At 41.2% G+C, this 23,794-nt stretch overlaps 1 protein-coding gene across 1 annotated transcript in view; it reads right to left on the bottom strand.

Moving 5' to 3' along the window:
* Positions 1 to 23,794, bottom strand: part of MPPED2 (metallophosphoesterase domain containing 2) — a 129,815-nt gene that overhangs the window by 52,167 nt on the left and 53,854 nt on the right. The window contains exon 4 of the mRNA XM_058807440.1: positions 8,626 to 8,851. Coding sequence (XP_058663423.1) covers positions 8,626 to 8,851 — 226 coding nt within the window. The remainder of the gene's footprint in view (positions 1 to 8,625; positions 8,852 to 23,794) is intronic.

The following is a 23,794-nucleotide window of genomic DNA, read 5'->3' as shown; positions in this document are numbered from 1 at the left end:
ACCTAAACCTTGTAGGGGTGGTTATAAATACCCACGGGTCTCATTGATTTTCTACTGAATCCATGAGTGTTGACCACTTCTGAAATGAGGTGCCAGATCTATTCCACTGAACAGATTCTCATGAAAATCTGATGAATGCAGTTGTCACTCTTGACCTTTATGTCTCTGCTCAGATTCACAATCAGTGGTCTCTTATTTGAAGTGCATGTGCAATTTTTGCTTTATTTCATAGCTTCTGAGAATTACTTAAAGCATTTTATACACATGTCAGGGTAAAGTTAGCATTGTGATCAATAAGTATTAGATAAATATGACCCAAATCATTTGAAAGACAGTCATGAGAGATCTTACCCTTGCAAAATCTAGTCACTTGCTTTTGGATTTAAAAAAAATAAAAAGTAATTGCTTCTCGGTTTCCATTGCATTTTATCCCCGTCACATCACATGAGCTTTATTGTCAACTCTACCTGCAATGTACATTCTCCCACATTTTTCCTGTTTGTCCTGAATAGATGAACTGTGAAACAAACCACTTGTAGATTGCATCTGTTTCCCATACCCAACCACCTTCCTCCCTGTCACCTCCTCCATCCTTATTTCATTCATTTCACTCCCCAGGAAGCCAGGCTCCATCACATGGAGTGCTTGCTCCAGAAGGCAAACACCGCAAATATCAAACACCATCCCCCCACTTTCCTTCGCTTTTCTATCTGAGCTGACATCGTGTGGTGTGGAATATTCCTGTGGTCAGTGTTCCAGCTGTGCTCATTTCCAAAATTTGCAAGCCTGATGGAGGGCAGGGGTGCTGGAGACAGCAGTGCTGATGCTGTAGCCAAACACAGGTGTGTTATTTGCACCCTTCCAGCCCCCAAAGCAGTGCTGTGAGGAACAAACTCCAGCTCAGCCAGACCCAACACATCCTCCCACAGGCTCCTCTGCCTGTCACTCAGAGCATCCACCTGCTCCCTAATCCTTCTTGCTCAGGGCACAGCGGAAATGAAGCAATGAGAGTAATGAGGCTTGAAGAGCGCCACGCAATGCAAAATCCATCCTGGTGTCAGCTTGTCAGAGCTGCAGCCCCTCTCTTACTCCTGCACTCTGCTGCCGTGGAGGTGGCTGTCCTAGAGAGAGGTAATTTTCCAGTTAACCTCAACAGCATGGTGTTCTCAGCTTTGTCTGCCTTCCCTTCTGTACCACACCACCACAGAGAGCTGTGGGGCACGTGCAGGTGAAGGGAAATGGAAAAGCAGGAGTCCTGAAGTGCAGGAGAATTCCTTCAAGCAAGCATCAACACACTGCAAGGAGTCCTGCCCTGTACAGAACAGCCTATCTCCAGATTTGCCTTAACAACTCCTCTTTCCCAGCTCCCATTCTTTAAGGAGCTTCAAACCCCTTCCCAAGACAAAGCCTGATGCTCCAGAGTTAAAAATGCCAGGAGTTTTGCAGAATTCTGTTTCCTGCTCTTGGTAACTCCTTGCTGGCTGTGAATACTTTCAGCCTGCTCCTTGCACAGTGACCACTGTGTTATTCCAGGGCTCAGCTAAAGGAAAGCAAACTGATTCTGGCAACTAAAAACACACCGACCAAAGCAAAACTACAAGTATAAGCACAGCTTGTCTGCCAAAATGTCCTCCTTGCTGAGCAAACCATACTTCAACCTACAAATGAGGAGGGCACCATGAATAATGAGCACTACAACACCAAAACTCCTTCTGGCTCCTTCTGCCTCTCTGCTTTTTTCTTGGACTCCAAGAATTAGAGACTCAGAGCAGATTTCCACAATCATTTGTCTGTACTGCTGTGGAAGAATTCAAATCCCTGTTTCCACACCAGGGAAAGATTTAGGAGAGCTATCATTTTATGTGTGGCTTAACTGGCTAGAATTCCACTCACAAATAGGAACAGTTTATTTGTTAACACTAGTAAAGAATACTCTAAAGCTCTTATTCCTGCTGAAGTCAAGACTGAAGAAAAGATCAAGACTTCATGATCTGCCCCAGTGCCAGGATGCAGAGCTGTCCAAAGAATTAAATAGGGCAGGTTTGTGGCACAGGATTAAAAATTACCTATGAGTGAGTGTATTTAAAATGCCAAACATCCTACTCTTTATTTAAAAAATAAGAAAAAAGGAAGAAAAAAAGAAAGAAAGCTTTTAAAAGTAATCAGGACAATTTTTTACTTGGAAGCGAATCTGATATCAAGGAGACCAAAGAAAAATCAGCCACATTCCCAACAAGGCAAAAAATGTAAACAAACCTCTGCAATTCTAGACCAGGGGGAATTCATTCTTCCATTCTAAACCGAGAGACCTGGAGGAGAAATGCCAAGAAAAACGAAACAGAAGCCTGCACCTTTAAACACAGCCACGCTGCAGTGGTGCTGTGTTTGTTTAACATACAGACAGGAGACTTCAGTCTTTGCCAATAATTCCCTCAGTTGCTGACTTCCACTGCATAAACACCAGAATTCCTGAAAAACTGGTGCAACACACACAGCCTTGTCCAGTCTCCCCTGGCTTCCTCACCACTAAGCAGCAAAGAAGAACTTTTTTGCTGAATAACCCAATTTCTATCCCTTCTTTTTTTCAGACAGGACCTAATTGCCAGCTAAGACCATGAAAATAAAAGAAATGAGATCCAATCCAACCCATCAGTGTATCTGAATCCCATCATGTGAGTTGCCAATTGGTTTTCCAGTCCTCACGCTCAATATCTGCTGTTAATTTGCTTGCTATTTCAAGAACTTGAAGACTGTCAGCAAAACCCATGATGCATTACAAAACTTATAATTGGAAAGGAAAAAAATTAAAACCCTCTGACACCTCTCTGACAGGATAAACAGAGAGTCTGAAAACACTGATCAGAACAAGGCAGAAGTACTAACTTGGAGCTGCTTGTACTAAAATATCATTGCAAATGAAGCAGAGAAAGAAACCGAGTCAGAGAAATAATTTTTAACTGATGTAAAAATCATTTGATGAAACCCCAGATTTTACACCGGGCTGAAAAGAAAAGATTGCACAAAACGTTATTTTTGAAGGAGATGGCTGATCCTGCCTCTGCTTTCTTAAGGTTGCATTATCTATGCCAATTAAAACTTTGCTTCTGAAAAAAGAGTTCAGGCACTTCCTCTGGAGTTACTAAAAAAAGCAAATGAAAGCCTTGGCTGTGCAGACGTGAGTGATAGTGAGCCGTTTGTTCCTGACCTCTGGATCACCCTCCAGATCAAATTCTTGGACATAGGAAAAACCCACTAGGATTCATTAAAAGCAACTGGGAGGCCAGCTTTGTGCTTCTGTTCGCGAGACCTGAGCAGGCTGCAGCCTGACAAAGGCGCAGGATATTGCTGAACAACGCTGCTGCTCCTGCAGGAGGGCAGAGCTCCGCTCCCACCTGCGCTCAGGGGGAATTCGTGTTCATCGCAGGGATGGAAATCGCTGATTTCAGGCATTATTTAAATAATTGATTGCCACTGTTATGTTTGTGGTGCTTTTCAGTTATCCACAACAAGCTGACTCTGTTAAGCATTGACATCCATTGATTTATACAGAATTGGCTTTTACACTGCACATTTCTTCCTTCAAAAAGATAGATGCATCTCCAGTTATCTAAATATATAAACTGAAAGTCTCTATATAATTATTGTCTATATATTATATATATATATATGTTTTATATATTATATATTATGTATTATGTATTTATGTATATTTACACTACACCTTTCTTCCTTCAAAAAGATACATATCTTGCCAGTTATCTAAACAAATATGTAGGCTGAAAGTCTATAAATTTTTATATATATATACATATAAATATATGTTATAGGTATAAGATTGTATATATATTTAATATATATATTTATATATTTACACTACACCTTTCTTCCTTCAAAAAGATAGATGTATCTCCAGTTATCTAAACAAATATATAGGCTGAAAATCTATATATGTATTATTTATATATATATATTTATATGTGTGTATATATATTATAAGCATTATATATAATGTATATAATATATACATTATATAATATAGTAGATACTTATTTACATATTTACATATTTGTATATTTTTACACTACCCATTTCTTCCTTCAAAAAGACACATATCTCTCCAGTTATCTAAACAAATACATAGGCTGAAAGTTTATACAGTAATTATTTAGATATATTTATACGTGTATATATAATATATAATATATAATATATAATATACATTATATAGTATATAATATATAATATATATTATATATTATATAATAAATATTTTATATATTTAAATATAATATATATTATATTGTAAATAATTATTTATATATTTACATTTTTATATATTTACACTACAGATTTCTTGCTTCAAAAAGATAAATCTATCTCTAGTTATCTAAATAAATGTGCATTTATTATTTTTATATATTTATATTTTTATATATACATATAATATTGTAGATATTTATTTATATATTTATATCTATTTACATTACACATTTCTTCCTTCAATAAGATAAATCTATCTCTAGTTATCTAAACAAATACATAGGCTGAAAGTTCCAGAATTCCAGCTTTACTTCTCATTCTGTGAGTGGAATTTCCTCACACACTTTCATAGCTAAAAATGATGTAAAGGATTGTTTTGTTAGATTATCCTACACTTATAGCTTTTGGCATTTCCTGTGAAATTCTTATGCAGAACAGAATTTAAAATCCATAAATTCTGTTTATGGAGCCTATTGCCTCCTTCTTCATAAAGGTAAGAATCACGAATTTCGATGCACACAAAGTACAGCAGAACACTTTTTCCTTTTCAACTACTTTTCTCTTTCAAATAGGCAAAACCGTACAAAAGTTATAGAGCTGATCAGCAGAATGAAATAAGCCAGCAAAAAATATTCTCCCTGAACAATTGTTTCTGTCAAAATGTGGTTTAAACAAATTCTGTCTCCAGTTAACTGCAGTCCTCTGGTGGTTTGAGTGCTTTTAAAGCTTCATTAGAAAACACACACTGTGAGAATATTTGTATCCAAATGTCTACAGCACACTGTGGTAAATTCAGCCCTCAGCATGGATGAACCATTTCAAATATAATTTAAAAAAAACCAACACGTATTTTAAAATAACATTTGAATATAAGTAAAACTTACACTAATTCCACTTATGCATATTCAGCACCCAAAGCTGCAGTAAAAACAGACTGTGTCTCCTTACCCTTTCACAGATACATCAGCATGAGTTATGCTCATGTTTACTTCACAGAGGGAGTTTGAAAATTTAAAAATTCATAAATCCATCACTGGTTTTATTTTCCATCCTGTTTAATAGCAAACCTCAATCTCGAATTTCCCAAGGAGGAAACGTTGTCACTGGAATCTCACAGAATTTTTTACTGCATAAACTATCAATTATTTTCCCAGCAAACAAGCCAGGTTCATAGGGCAAAGTCAGAAGGAAGAGAAAGGAGGGGAATGTTTTTGTGGATTGTTATCTATAGACCAAATGGAAAATCTTCAGCCATTTTGTTCCTTCAAGGTACATCAAAGAATCTCCTATTTAAGGTGTGAAAATGTCACTTACATTCTTCACCTCAGAAAATGAGCAGAGCTCTGAATGTGATTTATGTCCCACCCTTGCACTTTTCTCTTTTAGGAGCTGAGACTCTTCTTTTCAACTTCCCTCCAGCTAATGCCATTTAATGCTCTCAGAACTATCAGGCTAAATTCAAATTTTCTGCTCCTCAGAGGCTGTTGTTATGCACCACGGCACATTCCAATTGCAAACACACACCAATGCTCCCATGTATTGTAAGTTATTTTTTTACTCACAAATCCTGCTAAATTGTAAGTTAGGAGGCACTACTTGAATTCTCTCAGGTCTTTAGAAAGCTTTTAGATGTACCCTGAGTAATAGCATGTAATGAATATGAACTGATATCTCCTCTCTGTATTTACACTGAGCTGGCAATTTACATTTTCTAGATAGATGAATTATAGCCAGCCTTCCCAGTACTCTGGCAATTACTTCTTAGAAACCCCTGACAGGCTCAAACCTCCAGAATCACATCTGTTATTCTTGGTTTGATCCCTCTTTTTTAAATTAAAACCAGTAGCTTTATCAGCAAATGAGATTTCCCCCCACCCAACCCCTCTGGAAATACTTACAAAACTGCACATAAATTGAACATACCAACTTATTTCTTGTCAAGGTTGGTATATCTTCTGGGTTAATGACCAGTGCCCCATTTCTGTGACAGAATTAATTGGGGTAAGGAGGCTGTAAATATACACAACATCCCACAAATTCTCCTCCTTTGGGGTAATCTGAAGATTTATAGGAATAGAGCAAGATGTGATTGGAGGGGAGAGGGCATAAAAATTTAAGAAGTGGTAAAATGCTTGTCTGATCATTTTGTCTCAGTTTCCAGGCACAGAATAAAATTAGAGCAGATTTTACTAATATCTGATGGGACTTTTTCTTCCTCTGAAAGACTGGCTAAAACACAAAAGAAACACCTAGAAAATTTTCACATTTTCTAAAAACTGTCATTATTAAAATTTAAAAAAAAAGAGAGAGAGAGAGAAAATGCATGGACAATACCACATTTCTGACTGGCTGATTGATCTAAAAAGCTGAATTGAAAATGGTAACCTCAACTCCACACCAACAGCTGCTCAAGACATAATTTGACAACAGTTTTTGGCAGCTAAACACAAATGAAGATCAAGACAGAGAAATCCTCACTTGGTTAGGGCTCAGTGTCAATTTCTCACTATCTAGCTTCATTTATCATGCATCACTAATGGGAAAAATCCAGCTATCAATGGATTATAGGAAAGATTAATTCAGGTTTGTCTTCCATGGCTAGGTCAGGAGACACATGCCATTCACTTACTACAGCTAGGACCACTCAGGGCCTTGATGTGATGTCCCTTAATATTCCAGAGCAAACATTCTAAATCCGTGTGCACACCTGCAAATTGAAAGAACTTCTAAATGCAGCTGGAGACAAAAGGATGACAGATTTCCATTACAGATTTGGGAAGGAAAGAGGAAAAAAAAGGAACATGATGAGTTGCCAGTACATATAAATGTAAAGGCGCATCACACAGTTGTCTCCTGTGCTCTCCAGGCCTCTCCAGACGTGCTGCAGGAAGCTGAGTTCATTAAATCTGATCCAAATAAATCTGGAAATATGCCTGCACTCCCTAATCACTGGAGAGGCCCTCCCAAGTGTGGTGCACACACACAGAAGCAGCTGAACACAACCCCAACCTCATCTTCCCCAGCTCCTCACCCTGCAGCCACCCTCAAACCCACCTCACTACCCAAGGCCTTCTGTGCTGCTATTACAAAAAAATTACTTTGACATGTCTCCAGGAGATGATTCCTAACCTGAATTAAGACCATCTTTCCCAATTTGCTGATATTGCAAGGATTTAGAGCATTACTCTTTTTTTAGCCAAGCAATGTCAGGCTGATTTAAACTAGTAGCTAAAGGCTATGACTTAAATTAAAAGATTAGCAGCTCAAGTCAAGACTGTGAGATACAGAGCTAGATCACAGCTTTCCAGCCAGCACTGATGCATACAACAGGACCAGGAGAAAGCACTATCAGAAGCATCAACACATGTGGTGCCACACCAACCCACCAAGGAATGCAGGCCAAGGCAATAAAGACGAGCTGAAGGGGAAAATTTCTAATGCATTTATAGGTTTGTCCCATTTCCTGGTTCAACCCCTCTCCTGCTTTCACCCTTAAAGCAAGCCTGACATCAAAAATAAGTTATAAGCTCATAGCAAGCCCTTCTTATAGGTGTGCATAAATTAGCATCTCGGTGCTGCTGCTGACAATTGAGAATTCCAAGCAACAGAGTGATTATCACCATCACTCAAGTTCAGGTCTCTGGTAAAGCCTGAGAGGACTGTGGCTGTTCACAGCATGAGAATTTAAAACAAGTGCTACCCAAGGCTCCAGAGAAAGATGTCAGGCATCACAATTAAATGACATGTAGAAAAAACAAGGCAGGATCTCCTTAGCACAAAACTGGGCAGCAATCTTTCCTTCATGACATACTTGACACATGGGTGGAACGAGACCAAAAGTGGTTTGAAATTCTGTTATCACAGCTTCACAAGCAAAAAGAAAACAATGCCCAGAACTGCTCAAAAATAAGGCTTAAAGCACCTGCTGCTTTGTGCCCTTGTGCTGTGTGGGTGTTAAATGCCACCACACTAATCTATTAGCACAGCAGATATAAATAGCTCAGCGGTATAGAATGTAATGGAGTTTCCCTAATGCATCCCAAAATTCCACCACAGTTCATCCACAAGCACAGAGTCAGTATTGACTCCACAGTTTAGGTGCATTCAACAGGCAGAACAGAAATAGTTACAAGTTCCTTTTGTCTTATTTCACACACATGTCCAAACAGAGATTATCTACCCAAAAAAAAGAAAAGGAAAAATAAATTAAAAAAAATAAAAGCAACTGTGTCAGAATGGTTACAGCTAGGTCTGATTCTGTTCTGCAGGGTAATGCAACAAAGCAGCTTCATGCAGGGTCAGCAGGAATGATTCCTGCTGGGGTTCAAGCAATAAACAGCAAAGAAAGTTGAAATTGAGACTTACCACGGGGCACCATATATTCGGAATCCTTTAACTGTTACCTCTGAATCTTGTAAGTAAATACTATTTGTCAGGAGTGACTGAACATTGTCAAAGTCCTCTGGTTTCAATTTGGACACAGAGGGAAAGCGGTAGTAATCTTGTTTAACAAGGTCTGCCATGAATTCCTTATCAAATGTCAGTTCATGATTCCCAGCAATCACTATTTTATATTCATATGGTAGGTTTCCTGAAATAACAAAAAAGAGGACTTCATTAGCACATTTCCTCCTCCCACAACAAGCAGCCAGCCAGCAGTGACAGAGTGCAACACCCGAGGCCTGGGAGCATCTCCGTGCTGGGCACGGCACACGGATGGAGGCTGCTCCTCCAGCACCCAGTGCAACAGGGTCAAAATGCACAGAATGGCACCCAAAGCCATGGCACAGCACAGAGCCCCTGCTGCAGGGCTCAGCTACACAGCTGCTGGCAGTCAAACCAGCTCCAAAGGGGGCCTGAACCCGCACTGCTGGGTTATTCACCTGGATGTGCCCACCAGGCTTTAATGCAGGTCAGGAGCCTGGCAGGTGAGCAGGGAGTGCAGGATGCCTGCCAGCCATGTCCTGAGAGCCCCAGACTGCTGGGGATGGTGGGTTTTAAATTATGGCTTTATTTGATTCATCTGTATTTCAGTGGCACTTATTTCTGTGCTGGCAGGCACTGACCCCCAAGAGAACACTGCATTTCACCTGAGGCTGTGGAGAAGCTTCCAAAATGGAATGACAGAACTGGGATTGTGGGTGTGCAGTTTGAATAGAAGCGTGTGATATCAAAGCTTAGAGTTTAAGGGTTTAGAATATAGTAATATATATAAAGCAAGATGGAGGTTTTGGGGTGGAGGCTGGTCCTTCTCCTTCACCTTCTTCTCCATGGGTTTGTGTGGGTTTGTGTAATTGGATAAAAAAGTCCACATTGTGTGGTTGGTTATTGGGTTAAAAGTAAAAGTAATTTAGGTGTAATTTCTTAATTGGACAGTTTATCCTTAAAAGGCCTTGTAGAGAGGGAGATACAGCTCCATTTTTAGTTTGTTAGAGTGAAGTGCTGCAGAGCTCATAGTTTGTGAGACTGTAACGCAGATAAGAACTAATAAACACCTGAGTCTGAACAAAAAATACCTTCTCACACATTTAATCCTGACCCTGGCAAAAAAGAAGAAAAGAATCCACATTTATTCAAGACCTAGCCTATTTCCCAAAACTTCAATTCATTTGCAACACACTTTTATATTATTATTATTCTGTTTATGAATATCTCATTTCTTGTAAAAAGCACACAAGTAGAAATAACCATGAAACTCAGCCATATAAAACAAACCAGGAAAAAGGAAAATCTGATTAATTCATTTACCATCAGAGTCAGGAGTAAAGAATCACATGTTTGCTCCCCTCAGTTCAGGGGAACTAATAGCATTGTTTGGAAGGAGGCATGGATCATGCTCACAGAGCCAGATTTTTGGAGCTCAGAACAGATTTTCAAGCACTTGGTACTAGCAATCAGTGCCAGATCTTCCAAACAAACATACTGGGTGCTGAGCTCCCTTAAAAATGCAGTCCCATACTGTGGTGTCTTCACAGAAGTTAGGCTCTCTTACAAAATCTGTCCCACTGTGACTTGCCAAAAATCCCACATAGGATTGCATCAAAGCTCCTGCCTTCCCCACAAGCCTGTTTATTACTAAGAATAATTTAGAAAAGGTTGGATTTGTTATGGGGATTTCTGTGCAGTTTGTCTTTGTTTTTATTTTTTCGCAAAGGCAGCAAAATGAAATAGAAATCTTTGGGTTTGTCTTCCAGGTCTGGAATTCACGTGTGTCCCAGGGAAGACAGAATCAGATGCTACACATTTCTTGTGAGTACAGTGCTCCTAAACAGAAGTGGCTTTGCTGGTTTAAAACTTGTCTTTCAGCTTTTGAAACTGTTTGGTTTGGGTTCTTTTTAAAAGTGGACTTCAGAGTAAAGCTGTAAGTATATACAACAAGATTAACTTTTCCCCTAAATAGGACTTACAGGGGAGCCAGTCAGAACCCTCTGATTTTTCAGCATTTACAGCACAGAAACAAGAATTACACGAGGCATCATCTCTGCAAAATTAGTGAATTCTGGAGGAAAAACCAAAATGTTACAAATCCCTTGAAAAAACCAAGCAGACTATGTTTTTCGTAGACACCTCAGGTCTGAATAAAATACATATTCATAACTCTCTGTGGTGGTGCTGCACTAGAATAAAAGCTGGGGAGATGCAATAAATGCTCCTCTACAGTTTTTGACTCACTCCTTTCCCACTTTCCTCCCCTTGCCCATCTCCACTACGTGCTGCTCTGCAGTGCATTTTTATTTAAGAACTCTGTGTGGCATGTACCTGCAATTCCTGCTCTCTGTGACTCCTGGGCACAAGATAAAAGTGCTATTTTCTCTTCTCCCAGGAAACATAAAAGATTATCACCAGCATGAAATTTGATACACTTGTCATAACCATCAATCCCCCAAAACAAGCTAGGTGTGATAATATTCTCAGGGAAGTGGGATGGAGGAGTTAAATTCAGGTTTCAGCTAAGTTATCAACATTTGCCTGCTTTAACACAGAAAACCTTTCATCTTACCTGATACATGTCCAAGCTTTACACTTCCATTTATTTTGATAGACTTGAAAACCAGCACGTTTTGCTGATATTATGCCCAATTAAGCCTGGAGCATTTTTGCCCAGTATTTTTTTTTTTAATCTTGACATTTTAAAAATAAGGGCTTACTTTGGAGGCACACAGGACGTGCAAAGGCAAACTAATGGTGACGTCTGTAATTATTAAAACACATAAATGGAGCATTATACATGTTATATTAGCACCTGAAATCTGTAGGGGGTACCCAGACAGTATTTCTTGCAATTGGTGTGAAGACAGCTGCTGGTGCTTTCAGGACTAAGACACATCAAAAGCCAGGGCAGCAGCAAGAGAAAGTCTCATTTAATTCTTCTCTCTTCCTTGAGGAAAAGGACTATATAGCACTAATCACAGTAATAAGTTACCTGCAATCAAATCAGCTATTTATTCATCACATTCTGGTTTTTCCTTCTTGAAAGGCCCCATGGCATTGCACAACATCCACTCTCTCTGATGTAATTTGTGAAATATTTTGTTTTCTTTTGGCAGACCTGCCCTTTGTCTATAATCTGTTGACCTTGTGTTTAATATGGAAATAGAAACAGTCATCTTCAAAAACTCCTACTCCATGGTAATTTAGTTTTATCTTGACCAGATTAATCTCTGTGTCTCTGCATCAGTGCTGCCTGTACAGCACAACACAGAGGTTGGAAGGCTTTTCCTCATTTTCCTTCACTAAATCTTTGTTAAACACATTTGGTCTTTATTAGTCTGATTTCCTAACTATCAAATCTTCCATTTTGCATCAGCAACATCATCCATTCTAAATTTATACTGTGACTCTGGAAAACAATTAGAAGAATCTTTTCCAAACTAGAAAAAGTGGGATCTGTTTGCTGGGCTGAGCACTTCAGAAACCCCCATTATTAACTCCCAGCACAATAACTGAGCAATTTGAAATACTTAAATGCTTAACAGGTGAGATCAAAAGGCTAAAATTACAGCTACCAAAAGCAACCAGGGCACTGTGCCTGTGAAGCAGAATCACTTATACTGGAGTATTTGAAACCCATATTTATGTGTATATACACACATGCACACAGGGTGTGCACATGTGTATCTTCAAAATATATTTATTGTTTTGGTTCAGATGTTTTTCAACAACCCTCAACAGCACAAGCAAGGGCACACTGTAATCATTGATCAAGAAAATACTGCAATTAAACAAGTTGTTCTCTTCTGGAAGCCAAAAGGTCAATACTGCTCTTGCTCAGACAAAGGCAACAATGGTTATCTCTGAATGCCTTGGGAAAATTGAATTGTTTACAGTAAATGCATTAATCTGGGACTCTCAGAAAACTTCTGTGACAAGCTATAGTCCCAGGTACCTTTGTACCCCAGAGGTTCATCTTCACTCCTGTGCCGTGACACCTTCCTGCCAACACAAGGATTTGGTGGGCACAGAGCAGAGTGCATCAGATGAAAATGAAAAATGAGGAAAAGATGAAAAATGATGTGGGAAAAAAGGAAGGGGGTCTGAATGCTGCTAAGGCAGAACTTCTATTGCTGGCAGCAGCCACTTACATCATTGCAAGTGTCAGCTGAACAACAGACTGACTTTAAATATATCTATTACATGGGACAAGGGGGCAAGCCTGGGGGCCAGAGGGCTGTGGGGTTTTTCAACCTACATAAGGAGTTGTTTCAGTGGCTTTCTTTAAATTAACCTTATGCACTTGGAGCCTAGGAAGCCTTAATCTGTTGAACAACCATTCCCATTTTAATAGCATGCTTCATATGAGTAGAGTTTAGTCACACAACCCAAGTTCTGCAGAGCTGCCAGACATGAAAAGGAGTGTGCCTGGCAGTGAACGTTAACTGCTGAGCCCTTATAAAAATAGAAAACCACATTATTTTTCTACTACTGTTACCTGCAAACCCCACAGGGAAGTAGGGGAATGAGAAATAATGTGATGCTAGCTGTCTGTAGAGTGGTGGAAACCTGTATTTACACAAAAATTATATGCAAGTGGTTTTGATGAAAAGCTCTGAATATGCATATGCATGCATTAACTATTCAAACCACACAGCACTTCCATGAAACATGGAGCTTTTTTCATGCCTGTTTCATAGCCTCACAAACCCTTTGGCCATATGCTGAGAAACAGCCTGAAAATCCTTGAAGTATAAATCTTAAAAAGAGGGGAAGCTGCACAAGAGAGAGACATGTGTGCAAATGAATCATCTCAAATTTCTGGTATTTTGTGCATGCCCCAAAAGTGTAAAACTGGTCATGGAGCATTTCCCCTGTAACCAGCCCCATACACATCCAGGGGTAAACACGGAAGGAGCAGATTTTGTGCTGCCCCTGCAGATTTCAGCCCCCACAGCTGCAGCTGCTGAAGGCAACCAGCAGAGCCCAGCTCTGGTCAGCAGCTCTGCAACTTCTTCCTGAGAGGTTTCTCATGGAAAGCCCTTGGCACCACAGGGCCATGGTCACTCTCTCTTCCCAGCATCTACAGCACAGCCCCAACACACAGAGGCTCCTTTCAGCTTTTTTAAACAAAGGCAGAATGGCTCAAAGGCTGCTATTTCTCCTTCAGCAGCAGTAAGTGAGTTAGACTGCATTAAGTACAGTTATACAGACTTGAGCTTCCACAGGATAAGCTGGGCCTATCCCACCAACAACCCACTTCAGGCACTGAAATCCAAAACTGGGCAAGAAAAACACCTTTTCTAAGAGGAGACTGACCAACTGACTATGAAAATATTTTGGCTGTTTTAATCAAGTCAGCCTTCACAAAAAGTCATCAACAGAACAGCTCAAACTGGTATCAACCAACACACAGGCTGAAAACATAGCCCATGAATTTCTATGCAGCTTAGCTCCCTGTGTCTGTAGCAACCTACACAATGAAACAATTAAAAGCAAAAAAAAAAAAGGGCAGCAAATAAGAAACAGAACATGCATAAAACCAGAGCATGCTTCTAAAACAGTACAAAGAACTGAAGCACAAGATCTCTCTAAGTCTTCCCAGTGAAACCAGTGAAAAGTATTCAACCATGGGTTCTGATGCCTCTTTTTTTCTTTTTTTTTTTTTCCTTTTCCCCTCCAGTTTTGGAAAAGAAAAAATAAAGGCAAAACACACATGGGCAACAGAGCAAGAGGAGAGGATGAATGAACATGTAAGTGTTTTGCCTTTATGCAAAGAAAACACCGCATGGCAGCACAGGGAGAAGCAAAGGCTGAGACCCTGGAATCCCTGCGATAAATCCAACGCTTGTACATTAAAGCTCCCCTTTGTTGAGAGCACTGTTAGACACAACAAAACAGAAATGTTAGGTGAGTGCAAGCTCTGCCTGTGACCTTTCCCTCTGTAGCCGTCAGGCTTCATTAATTTCCACAAGGCCTGACAGCTCCAGCGTTAATACTCACGCTTGCGGATCGAGCCACACAGCAGGTTCAGAGTCTGCTGCCTTCTCCTCTCAAACTCATGCATTAGGATTTCCTCCATGCTGGCAATGGAAAACCAAGTCTAAGGAACATTAAACACAAAAAACTACGTTACAATAATGCCGGGGCTGAGCCATAAACCCATGAAAGCAAGGAAGCGCTGGGTGGATGTGGAGCTGGGCCGAGCGGTGCCCAGGGAGCACAGGTGCTGCTCCATCCTTGCAGGCACTGCACACAACTCTGATGTGCACCATCACTGGCGCCTAACACCCAGTTTCCACTCATTCTCTCTCTTCCACAAGAAAACCTGGTGGATTTTGCACAACACGAGGCCAAAACATCCCCACGTGCGTTGCAGAACCGGCTCGGCCACAAGTCTGGTCTAACCACGCTCTGGCACTTGGTCACCATTCCTTGCTTTGATGTTTTTATGTCTCAACCATAACATTATTCTAATGTAACTGTTTGTGATTAATATCTCCCTCCTGTCTGCTGAAAGGAGAAATGCAGCACTAGGTAAGTGACAAGGTTTTGTTTCCCTTAACGTTCCACGGCTTCCTTTGCATTATTCTGACACAACTTGTCCTGTTTTTTGATCTCCAAGCTTGTTTTGAACTTCACTGGGCTGCTGCTATTGAAACATGGAAATCTTCACCAAAGTTTTAACAACTAATACGTGACGTTTCTTTGTTTTGAAACAGAATCTGAAGGTTTTGTTCAGCCTAACCTCAGAAGCAAAAGGGAAAAAGAAACAAAAAAAAAGCCTCCAGATTTTGCAGCTCACAGCACTGCCAAGTTTAGGTGTAAAAAGTCCCCCCAAATTGACTTTAAAATTATGAAATCTGAAACGCAAGCAGCACAGATTGCTTGCTAGTCCCTGGAAAGGCTCTCTTTTCAGGCATTTAATTATGCAACCTAAAAGATAGACATTTCAAGAGGAAAAAAAAAAAATAAAAATCATGTAACTTAAAGGAGCTGACAGCTGTGAAATTTCTCTTTAAATCTGGCCAATTCTGAGACACCACCCTACCTGGAAATCACAATAGACTTGTCTGTTCCTTTTCATTTTCACAAGTGCTTCATGCATTCATGGGAGCTCCTGCTCCTCTCCTCTTTGCCACAGCAAACTGATAATACCTGAAGGAGTCCCAGGTCTGTGCCATGTGATCCTTTAAGGGAAATGGTGCTCACCTTGAAAACCATCAGGGATTTTCAGGCCAGAACACTTTTTGTTTGGCAGAGCTGAAGGGTGCTTCCCTAAACAGAATTTCCCTGTATTTACAGTGGCAGAGCCACCTGCATCAAGCCCCTGCAGTTCAGGATCTGTGTGTGCACTGTGCATACAGAGAAATAAAGTTCTGTTGGACAAAATGGGATTTTTCTCCTGCAATTGAGATCTTAATGTACCAGGGCTGACCAATTTTAGCCCAATTTCAGCACCTTGTGTGGTTTCAAATGCCTCTGACCTTGAACTCCAAACTCTAAGGCTGGAACTTAAGCTCTCAGTGCCAGTAGGGCTAAGTAGAAATGTCCTTCTTGGACTGAATTTAGACTTAATTGAAAAGAAACATTTTTGGTAACTATTGCATTAGGCTAAAAGGTAAAAATGAACTCTAATACTATCTAAATCTAATAACAGAAAGGCATATCTCTCTCAAAACTTTCAAAGCATTCTCTATAAATGCATCACGGATCAATTTACAAGCTGCTTTTGCCAATAAGCAAAACAAAATCACAGGTTCCAATTGGCTTAACTCATATTGGAAAGCACGAAAGCAAATGCTAGAAAATGCAATTACTGCAAACAAACTCCATTTTCTCCACTCAGGAGGGAATTCCAGAGAACATTTTATTGCCCTCAAATAATATTTCTAAAGGCATCAATACACAATTCTATTTTCTTTTCAGAGCCCACCACACTATATAACCCAATCCTCCATGAAGAAATTCACCAGATTTTGAAATAATACATTGGTTGTTGATATTACCTTGTGCACACACGTACTGTATCAATTTAAATTCTTTTTCTCCATGAATCTTAAGAATATAAAAACCAACTTCCACTGCCTGACACAAACAGATCTGGACCAATTTCCTAGAACATACCCTTTATCTCTGTCATCTACAATTCCAATTAAGTCTTTTTTTTTTCCCCTAAAATAAATGAATTAAGCCACCGAAAAGGAGGTCATCTTGAGAAACAATTATACAGAAAGTAATTAAGCTAATCATAATTATCACAGACAATGTCTTGGTATTCTAATGTACATGGATTTTCACACAACAAAAGGCCAGGGAAAGCTAAAAGGACGAGATTTTCCAGAAAAAAAAAGTTTATTTAAAAGAGAAGCAAGGCTTGATATAATTTCTTCGCTACTTAGTGAAGGAAATGAGAATTATGAGTGCAGGAGCCAGATCTAGATTCTGCCCCAAATTCTTCCATTTTACTGATAGAGACCTTGAAACAAGCAGCAGAAACTGCATTTCTGCCCATAGGACTGACCAACACACACATCCCATCAGGATCCCCCCAGTACCTACCCAGCCATCTAAATATGAACAAATAAATGCAGGGAAATACATGATCTCCAAAACATTTTCCTGCTTCCCAAGTCTTTGAGCTAGTTCCCGTCATTTGCTTTCTCATTTCCAGAAGAAAATCTCTGAGACTTACAAATGCACAAAGCAGTAGGAAATCACCTTCCTCTGTCTTATGGCCTGGCAGAGCCCAGTCAGAATTTCTGAAAAACAATCCCTTCAAATATCTCCTTTTTCCTATATCCCAGGAAGGTATCCACAGCATTTCTTACAAAGAGAAAAATCTCAAAATACACAAGCAAGAAGCTCCTAAAAACTATTTTCTTTATATGATACATTATATCCTACATAACTTCCTGATTTTATACCTGGAACTGAAATCCTTCCTTTAAAATGATTGTCTTTGAGCATATTGTTGGGAAACTACAAAACATACTGGGGTTCATAATTACCTAACTCTCAGTACCAGTGTTATGTAAATATATATCCGTAATGATAAAAGGAAAGATAAAAGCAGGGATAGCAAGAATAATCACAAGGAAAATAAACTTAAAGAGAAGAAATACAATAAAATAAATTTTTAATATCCCAGAGGCTTTAAAAGCATGAACTCCTGCCTAAAAGCAGGACTACAGCTTTTTAACAGCTCTGAGAATGTAACATTCTCCCGTGTGCTAAAACAATCAGCTGCTCTTGAGATTTTACCTTGTGACCAAGGTTTGTGCTTCAATTTGTAAATACTGAAGTATAAGAAGCAAGTTTGATATTCCAAGGTAGTTTTAAACATATTTTCACTTGGCAATACTGATGCTTGTTGGGAACTGTTCCTTTCTTCCTGTTGCTGCTTCCTTTTCTAATTGTTCCTTCGTTTTTTAAGTTGGAGGGCAGAAATCAAAAGCTTGAGCCTAAACTCCACTTCTAGAGTGCAATATCCAGCAGGGATATATATGTGTGTTCCAGAACCACCTCCAAGGGCCCTTTCTGAGCTGTTTGTGGAGGACAGAACACAAAGAGAAGGTGCACAGAGAATGCAAACAGAAATTGCAGCCAGCTCAGATGTCCAGGCAGGTCTTCAGGAACCTCCAGCACTCTCTTCTGAACCCCCTGTTTAAATTTATTATTCCAAATAAAGCCAAACGTTCCATTACAGTCTTCCAAGATGAACTGGGATGCCAGGAATCTCCTCAGCCCCTTAAGGAAATTCCTTTTGAGGAATCCAGCTCACAGAGAGGCTCCTCAGCTACTGAGAGATTCAACCAAACCACTCCAGCTGCATCGTGTTACTGCAAGGAGCTGAATATTCCTCTTGGGCAGGTTTTCTTCCTGGCCATCCAGAATTCCCTGAGCAGGAGGGAATTCCAGAATTCCCTAAGCAGGAGGGCAGAGATCCCTTCCTTTTGAGTTGAACCACAAACACTAAACACTAAAAAGAGAGTGAGAAGGAAGCTTGAAGCCTGATAAAGGTCTGGAGTGGTAACTATGGACATTGGCACCAGTGATTTCTCAGTTCTCTGTCTCACCCCTGCTATTGTTTCTTGCCACCTCCTCTTTTCTACTGGCTCTGCAGAATTTCAATTTCCAGTTTATTGGCTATAATTTGTGCTGCAGCATCCCAGGATCTCACAGCAGACTGGTCAAATTCACACTGAAGTTATTTTTTAAGGATCCAGATCTTGAATTTCATTGCAGAAAACTGAAATACCTCCTAATTGTCCTTCCAAAGGCAGGACAAAACAGAAAAAAAAAATATGAAAAACAGTGTATGCAATGTAAACCCCATTCTGCAGCAGAGAGTTTGCATGCTTTTATTTGTAAAGTAATTCAGGTGAAATTCTTGATCTTTGCTGCCCCTGTTAAAGGAAAAGGAAAGATCTGCTGCTGCCACCTCTGCTCCTCAATAAGGATAATTGTAAGCCTCTAACCTAGGAGTGAAATGTTTTAAAATGAATGTGTGAGATTTATGGCACTTATTGATGTGAATTTGAAAATGTTCAAGCAACATTTTCACAAGGCACTTGAAAATCTGTATGATGCACAATCTGCACCCTAGTGCAGAGAAGGACATTGGGAATCCTGATCCACCAATAAATATTTCTGCAATTAAATGCTGTGGTTAACTGTTGGAGCAAGCAATGTTTCACCTTGTGTGCTTTCTGCAGAGTAGGATCTCTCTTTACTTACCCATTTTAGCCATCTTTCCTAGCCTTTAAAACAAAAAAAAAAAAAATGTGGTGAGAAACCTGCTGTAAAAAGCCATGATATGCAGGCAAAGTTCTGCTGAATAACACAACAAGTACAGTTAATCACAGCTGGCCACAAAGGATTCAGAGAGCAGCTACTTCAGCCACTTACGGCAAAGGTAACAATTTATTCCTTATTTATTCTCCCTTCTGCCCAGGTTTTGCCCTCTCACCTCGCAGGCAAGCATCATTGTTTTCACAGCTGGTCTCAGGGAAGCAGCTGTTTATGAATAGCTGCATTGCTTCCCCTCTGGCACCTCACTGCAATGCCAGAGCCCTTCCACCCCCAGAGCAGAGGTGTCTGCTTCCTCCCCCTGTGCCTGTGCCCACCACAGCAGGGCATCCTCCCCTGCCCTTCCACTCTAATGGCACAGGATTGGCATTTGCAGCACATGGGGAGTGGCTTTCTGTACAGTGTGGGCCACAGAATTCACAGGGTTGGAAGAGACCTTCAAGATCACCGAGTCCAACCCATCCCCAACCCCTCAACTAAACCCTGGCACCCAGTGCCACATCCAGGCTTTGCTAAACACACCCAGGGATGGGGACTCCACCACCTCCTTGGGAATTCCCAAAATTCACAGAATCACAGGGTTGGAAGAGACCTTCAAGATCATCCAGTCCAACTCATCCCAACACCTCAACCAAGCCCTGGCACCCAGTGCCACATCCAGGCTTTGTTAAACACACCCAGAATTGGTGACTCCACCACCTCCTTGGGAATTCCCAAAATTCACAGGATTCACAGAATGACTGCGTTGGAAGAGACCTTCAAGATCATCGAGTCCAATTCATCTGAACACCTCAATTAAATCCTGGCACCCAGTGCCACATCCAGGCTTTGTTAAACACACCCAGGGATGGGGACTCCACCACCTCCCTGGGAATTCCCAAAATTCCCAGAATTCGCAGAATTCAGAGTCACTAGGTTGGAAGAGACCTTCAAGATCATTGAGTCCAAGCCATCTCCAACACCTCCATTAAACCCTGGCACCCAGTGCCATTCCAGAACTTTATCAGCCTTTCTGTAAAAAACTTTTTCCTAATATCCAACCTAAATTTCTCTTACCACAGCTTAAGGCTGTGCCCCCTGGTTCTGTCAGTTCCTGGAGAAAAAGCCCAACCCCACCTGACCACAGGCACCCTTCAGGAGCTGTAGAGAGTGATAAGGCCAGCCCTGAGTCTCCTTTTCTCCCCCAGCTCCCTCACAGGGCTCGTGTTCCAAGCCCCTCACCAGCCTCATGGGGTTTTAGAGGGGACAGCAGTCCAGCACCCCAAGTCTGGCTACAGCTGCATCAACCACTGAAACTTGGGGCAGAGGAGAGGAGAAGGAGCAAATTCCTTCCCTGCCATGCTCAGGAGACATCTCCTGCACAAAGCTGCCGGAAATCTGTGCCTGCCTTGCAGCTTCTCTGCTCATCTCTCAGGAGTGAAGGCAAATGCCAAGTGCTGCTGAGGGAGCAGGGAGCCTTCAGAGCAACATATGGGGGAGAGCAGCTCAGGGAAAAGTAAGGACATGTGGATAATTCTTTATCATTTGCAGCTCGGTTTTAAACTTAGAACCCTTTGTGTCAGCTGGTTATGCCAAAAAAAAAAAAAAATGTAATGGCAACATTCAAGAGAGAAGGAGCTCCTGCACTCTGATACCCAGCCTGCCCTGTGATGTGAAAGCTTCTGGTTCATAAGAAAAAACGCACATAATTCTGAGGTCTTTATGGTTCACTTACCAAAAATTACAGGAAATTCAAAGCACAGAGTGTTCCTGAGCTCTCATATCCTAATTTTATTAACTCGAGAAGAGATGAAGCTCTGGAAAAAGCAAGTGAAAAAGAGCAGGTCCAGTACTTTATGTCCCTGTGCTCTCCATTTGTCTCCCTCTTCTTTGTAGTCTCCACCCCACCCCCAGTTTGATGTTATTTTGTTCTCCCCGTGTTGGCTTTCCACAGCCTCTCTCCTTACACTGCTGTTCCCCGGTGTGCTGCTTTGCTCCTTCTCCACCAAAGGCACCACCAGTGGCCAGGGAGGGTTTGGTGACTGTCACATCTCAGCTGGGGTGCAGGACGAGCAAAGAGACCAGAACAGCTCAGTGAGGTGAGGCACTGACCTGACCTGAGCCTCAGAGCCACCACAAGTCCTGAGGAACGTCCCAAACATTCCCAAAGCTGTGGCAGGGCCACCACAATCCCACCCTGCTGTGGTGTCACAGGCTGAGGAGCACTGAGAGTCCTCCTGATGCCTCAGGCTTCAGTTTTTATGTTTTTCCCCATTCTGTGATGCTTTTTCTGTATTTCTGTATTTCTGAGCTTCACATTCAGGGATGGTGAGCTCTGTGCACAGAGCAGGGAGACAAAACAATTCCTGCTCCAGCTGGGCACCAAGGACAAATGATGCCAATCTCAGCCCCAGAGCACAAACCCCGTGGGCTGCAGAGAGAAAAACAAGCAGGCTGGGAGTGCCTGGGCTAAAGCTGCAATGGGACAATGAACTGCAAGGTGCAAATGGAGCAGAACTGATCCCAGGGAGAGAGCCCGGCAGCGCTCGTGCATTTTGGGGCCATTTTGGGTCATCTTGGGTGCAGCCCTGGCTGGGCTCTGGTGCTGCCCAAGGTGGATCCATGGAGGAGATGCTTTGAATCAATCCCTGCTTTGTTCTTTAACTCTCTCTAGTCTCTGTTCTAGGTCAGCCTTCTCAAAGCATCATTAGCACTGATGCCTTCAGGTTTAGATTTCAAATTTTCCAGATTTTGTACTGCTTTAGTATGTAATTCTGAACTTCATATAAAGTGTTAGCGAGTTTTCTTCACAGTCTAGTTAGAAAAACAATCCTTTTCCAACCCAAGGACACCACTGCAGCTTCAGACCCAAAAAGTGTAAAACAGCAGCAAATTGAGGAGAGGAAACTGGGAGGATGGGACTTCAAAACCTGAAGCTGTAATTGGACAATTAACCCCAATATGTAAATGGACCAAAGCTTATAAAAGGTGTGAAAACTTGTGACTCGGAGTCCATCTTGGGTGCAGCCCTGGCCAGGCTCCTGCACTGCCCAAGTTGTATCCCTTGAAGGCCTTTTATTAAATCCCTGCTTTATTCTTTAGCTCTGTCCAGCCTCTGTGCTAGCTCAGCCTGCACAAGGCATCACAGGGCTGAAGTTGCCTCCTGTGGGTCTTGGAGCCACCCTGCAGAGCAGGTGCCATCATTCCCTGCCATGCCCAGCACAGACCAGGACAAGCAATACAAAAGTTCCTTCAGCTCTGGGAAAAGTGGTTCTCCTCTTCTTCTTCTCCTTACCACAGGCTGGTGCCCACAAACACAACACCCACCCTCCAAAACCAATCTGCTCCCTAAATACAGGCAATGAAGGCTTGGAAGTCCCCTAGCAGACCTGACAGGAGTGGATGGGACACAGGAATTTCTTGTGTGCCAAGACACGTCCTTGCCATGCAGGAATTGCCCAAGCTTAAACACTCAGCCCCCTGCAACAAGAGGCTTAATGAACAGGCTACGCAGGCTGGTTATAGCCAGCAATAAGCAGCTCTCTGTTTTTCTTCAAGAAAAAAAAAAGAAGTCAGTAATTCTTGGAACATTTATTAACCCCCTAGTATAGGCAATTACTGTAAGAGAAAGGTCTGCCAGCCTTGCATTACCATAAATTGCTGCATGTTGCTTTTCTACAGCACGGTAATGCCCACAACCAGTGTGAATAAATGCTAACATTTGAGTTTTAAGCTCAATTCAATCCTCTCAATCGAACATTTTTAACAGGTCTTCACTTTCAGTGGCTGTTGGGCCACAAAAATAATTATTTTACACAAGCCAAAAAAAATCCAGGATGGTGTTTCACTGATAGACTGTTTTGTAGCTCAGTTTAAGGTAATCTCACATATTTCCTAACATGCAGAGTGGAAAAGAGGAAGGCAGGTGGGAAGTACAAAACCCCTAAGATCATTCCTGCCGTCTACGAGGTTTTGTAGTCACATACAACATAAAAAAATAGTGGCAATAAAAAAAAAAAAAAAAGGAAAAAGGCTTTGTAATAGACAGAACACCGCCAACCAGCTTTAAATTGAATTACACAGCCTGCTAATCTTTATGATGAAATAAAATTTCTTTGAACACTTCACATTATACTAAAATCTGCAGTGCTTTTTCCCCAGCCCCAACCCCTCTCTGCTCAAAGCAACTCCTCCACCCCTAAACCATTGTTCTTCCCAGCCTGCAACGTGATGCTCTGCTAACAGAAGGGCTCATTTTAATTAGCTATTGTTAATATGGCATGCACAGGGTGAAAATGTAGGGAAGAAGTAC

Source organism: Ammospiza caudacuta, chromosome 6 (assembly GCF_027887145.1).
Source record: "Ammospiza caudacuta isolate bAmmCau1 chromosome 6, bAmmCau1.pri, whole genome shotgun sequence".
Classification (NCBI taxonomy): Eukaryota; Metazoa; Chordata; class Aves; order Passeriformes; family Passerellidae; genus Ammospiza; species Ammospiza caudacuta.
Note: the sequence above shows the minus strand (reverse complement) of the source record. Positions and strands in the feature narration are given on the sequence as shown.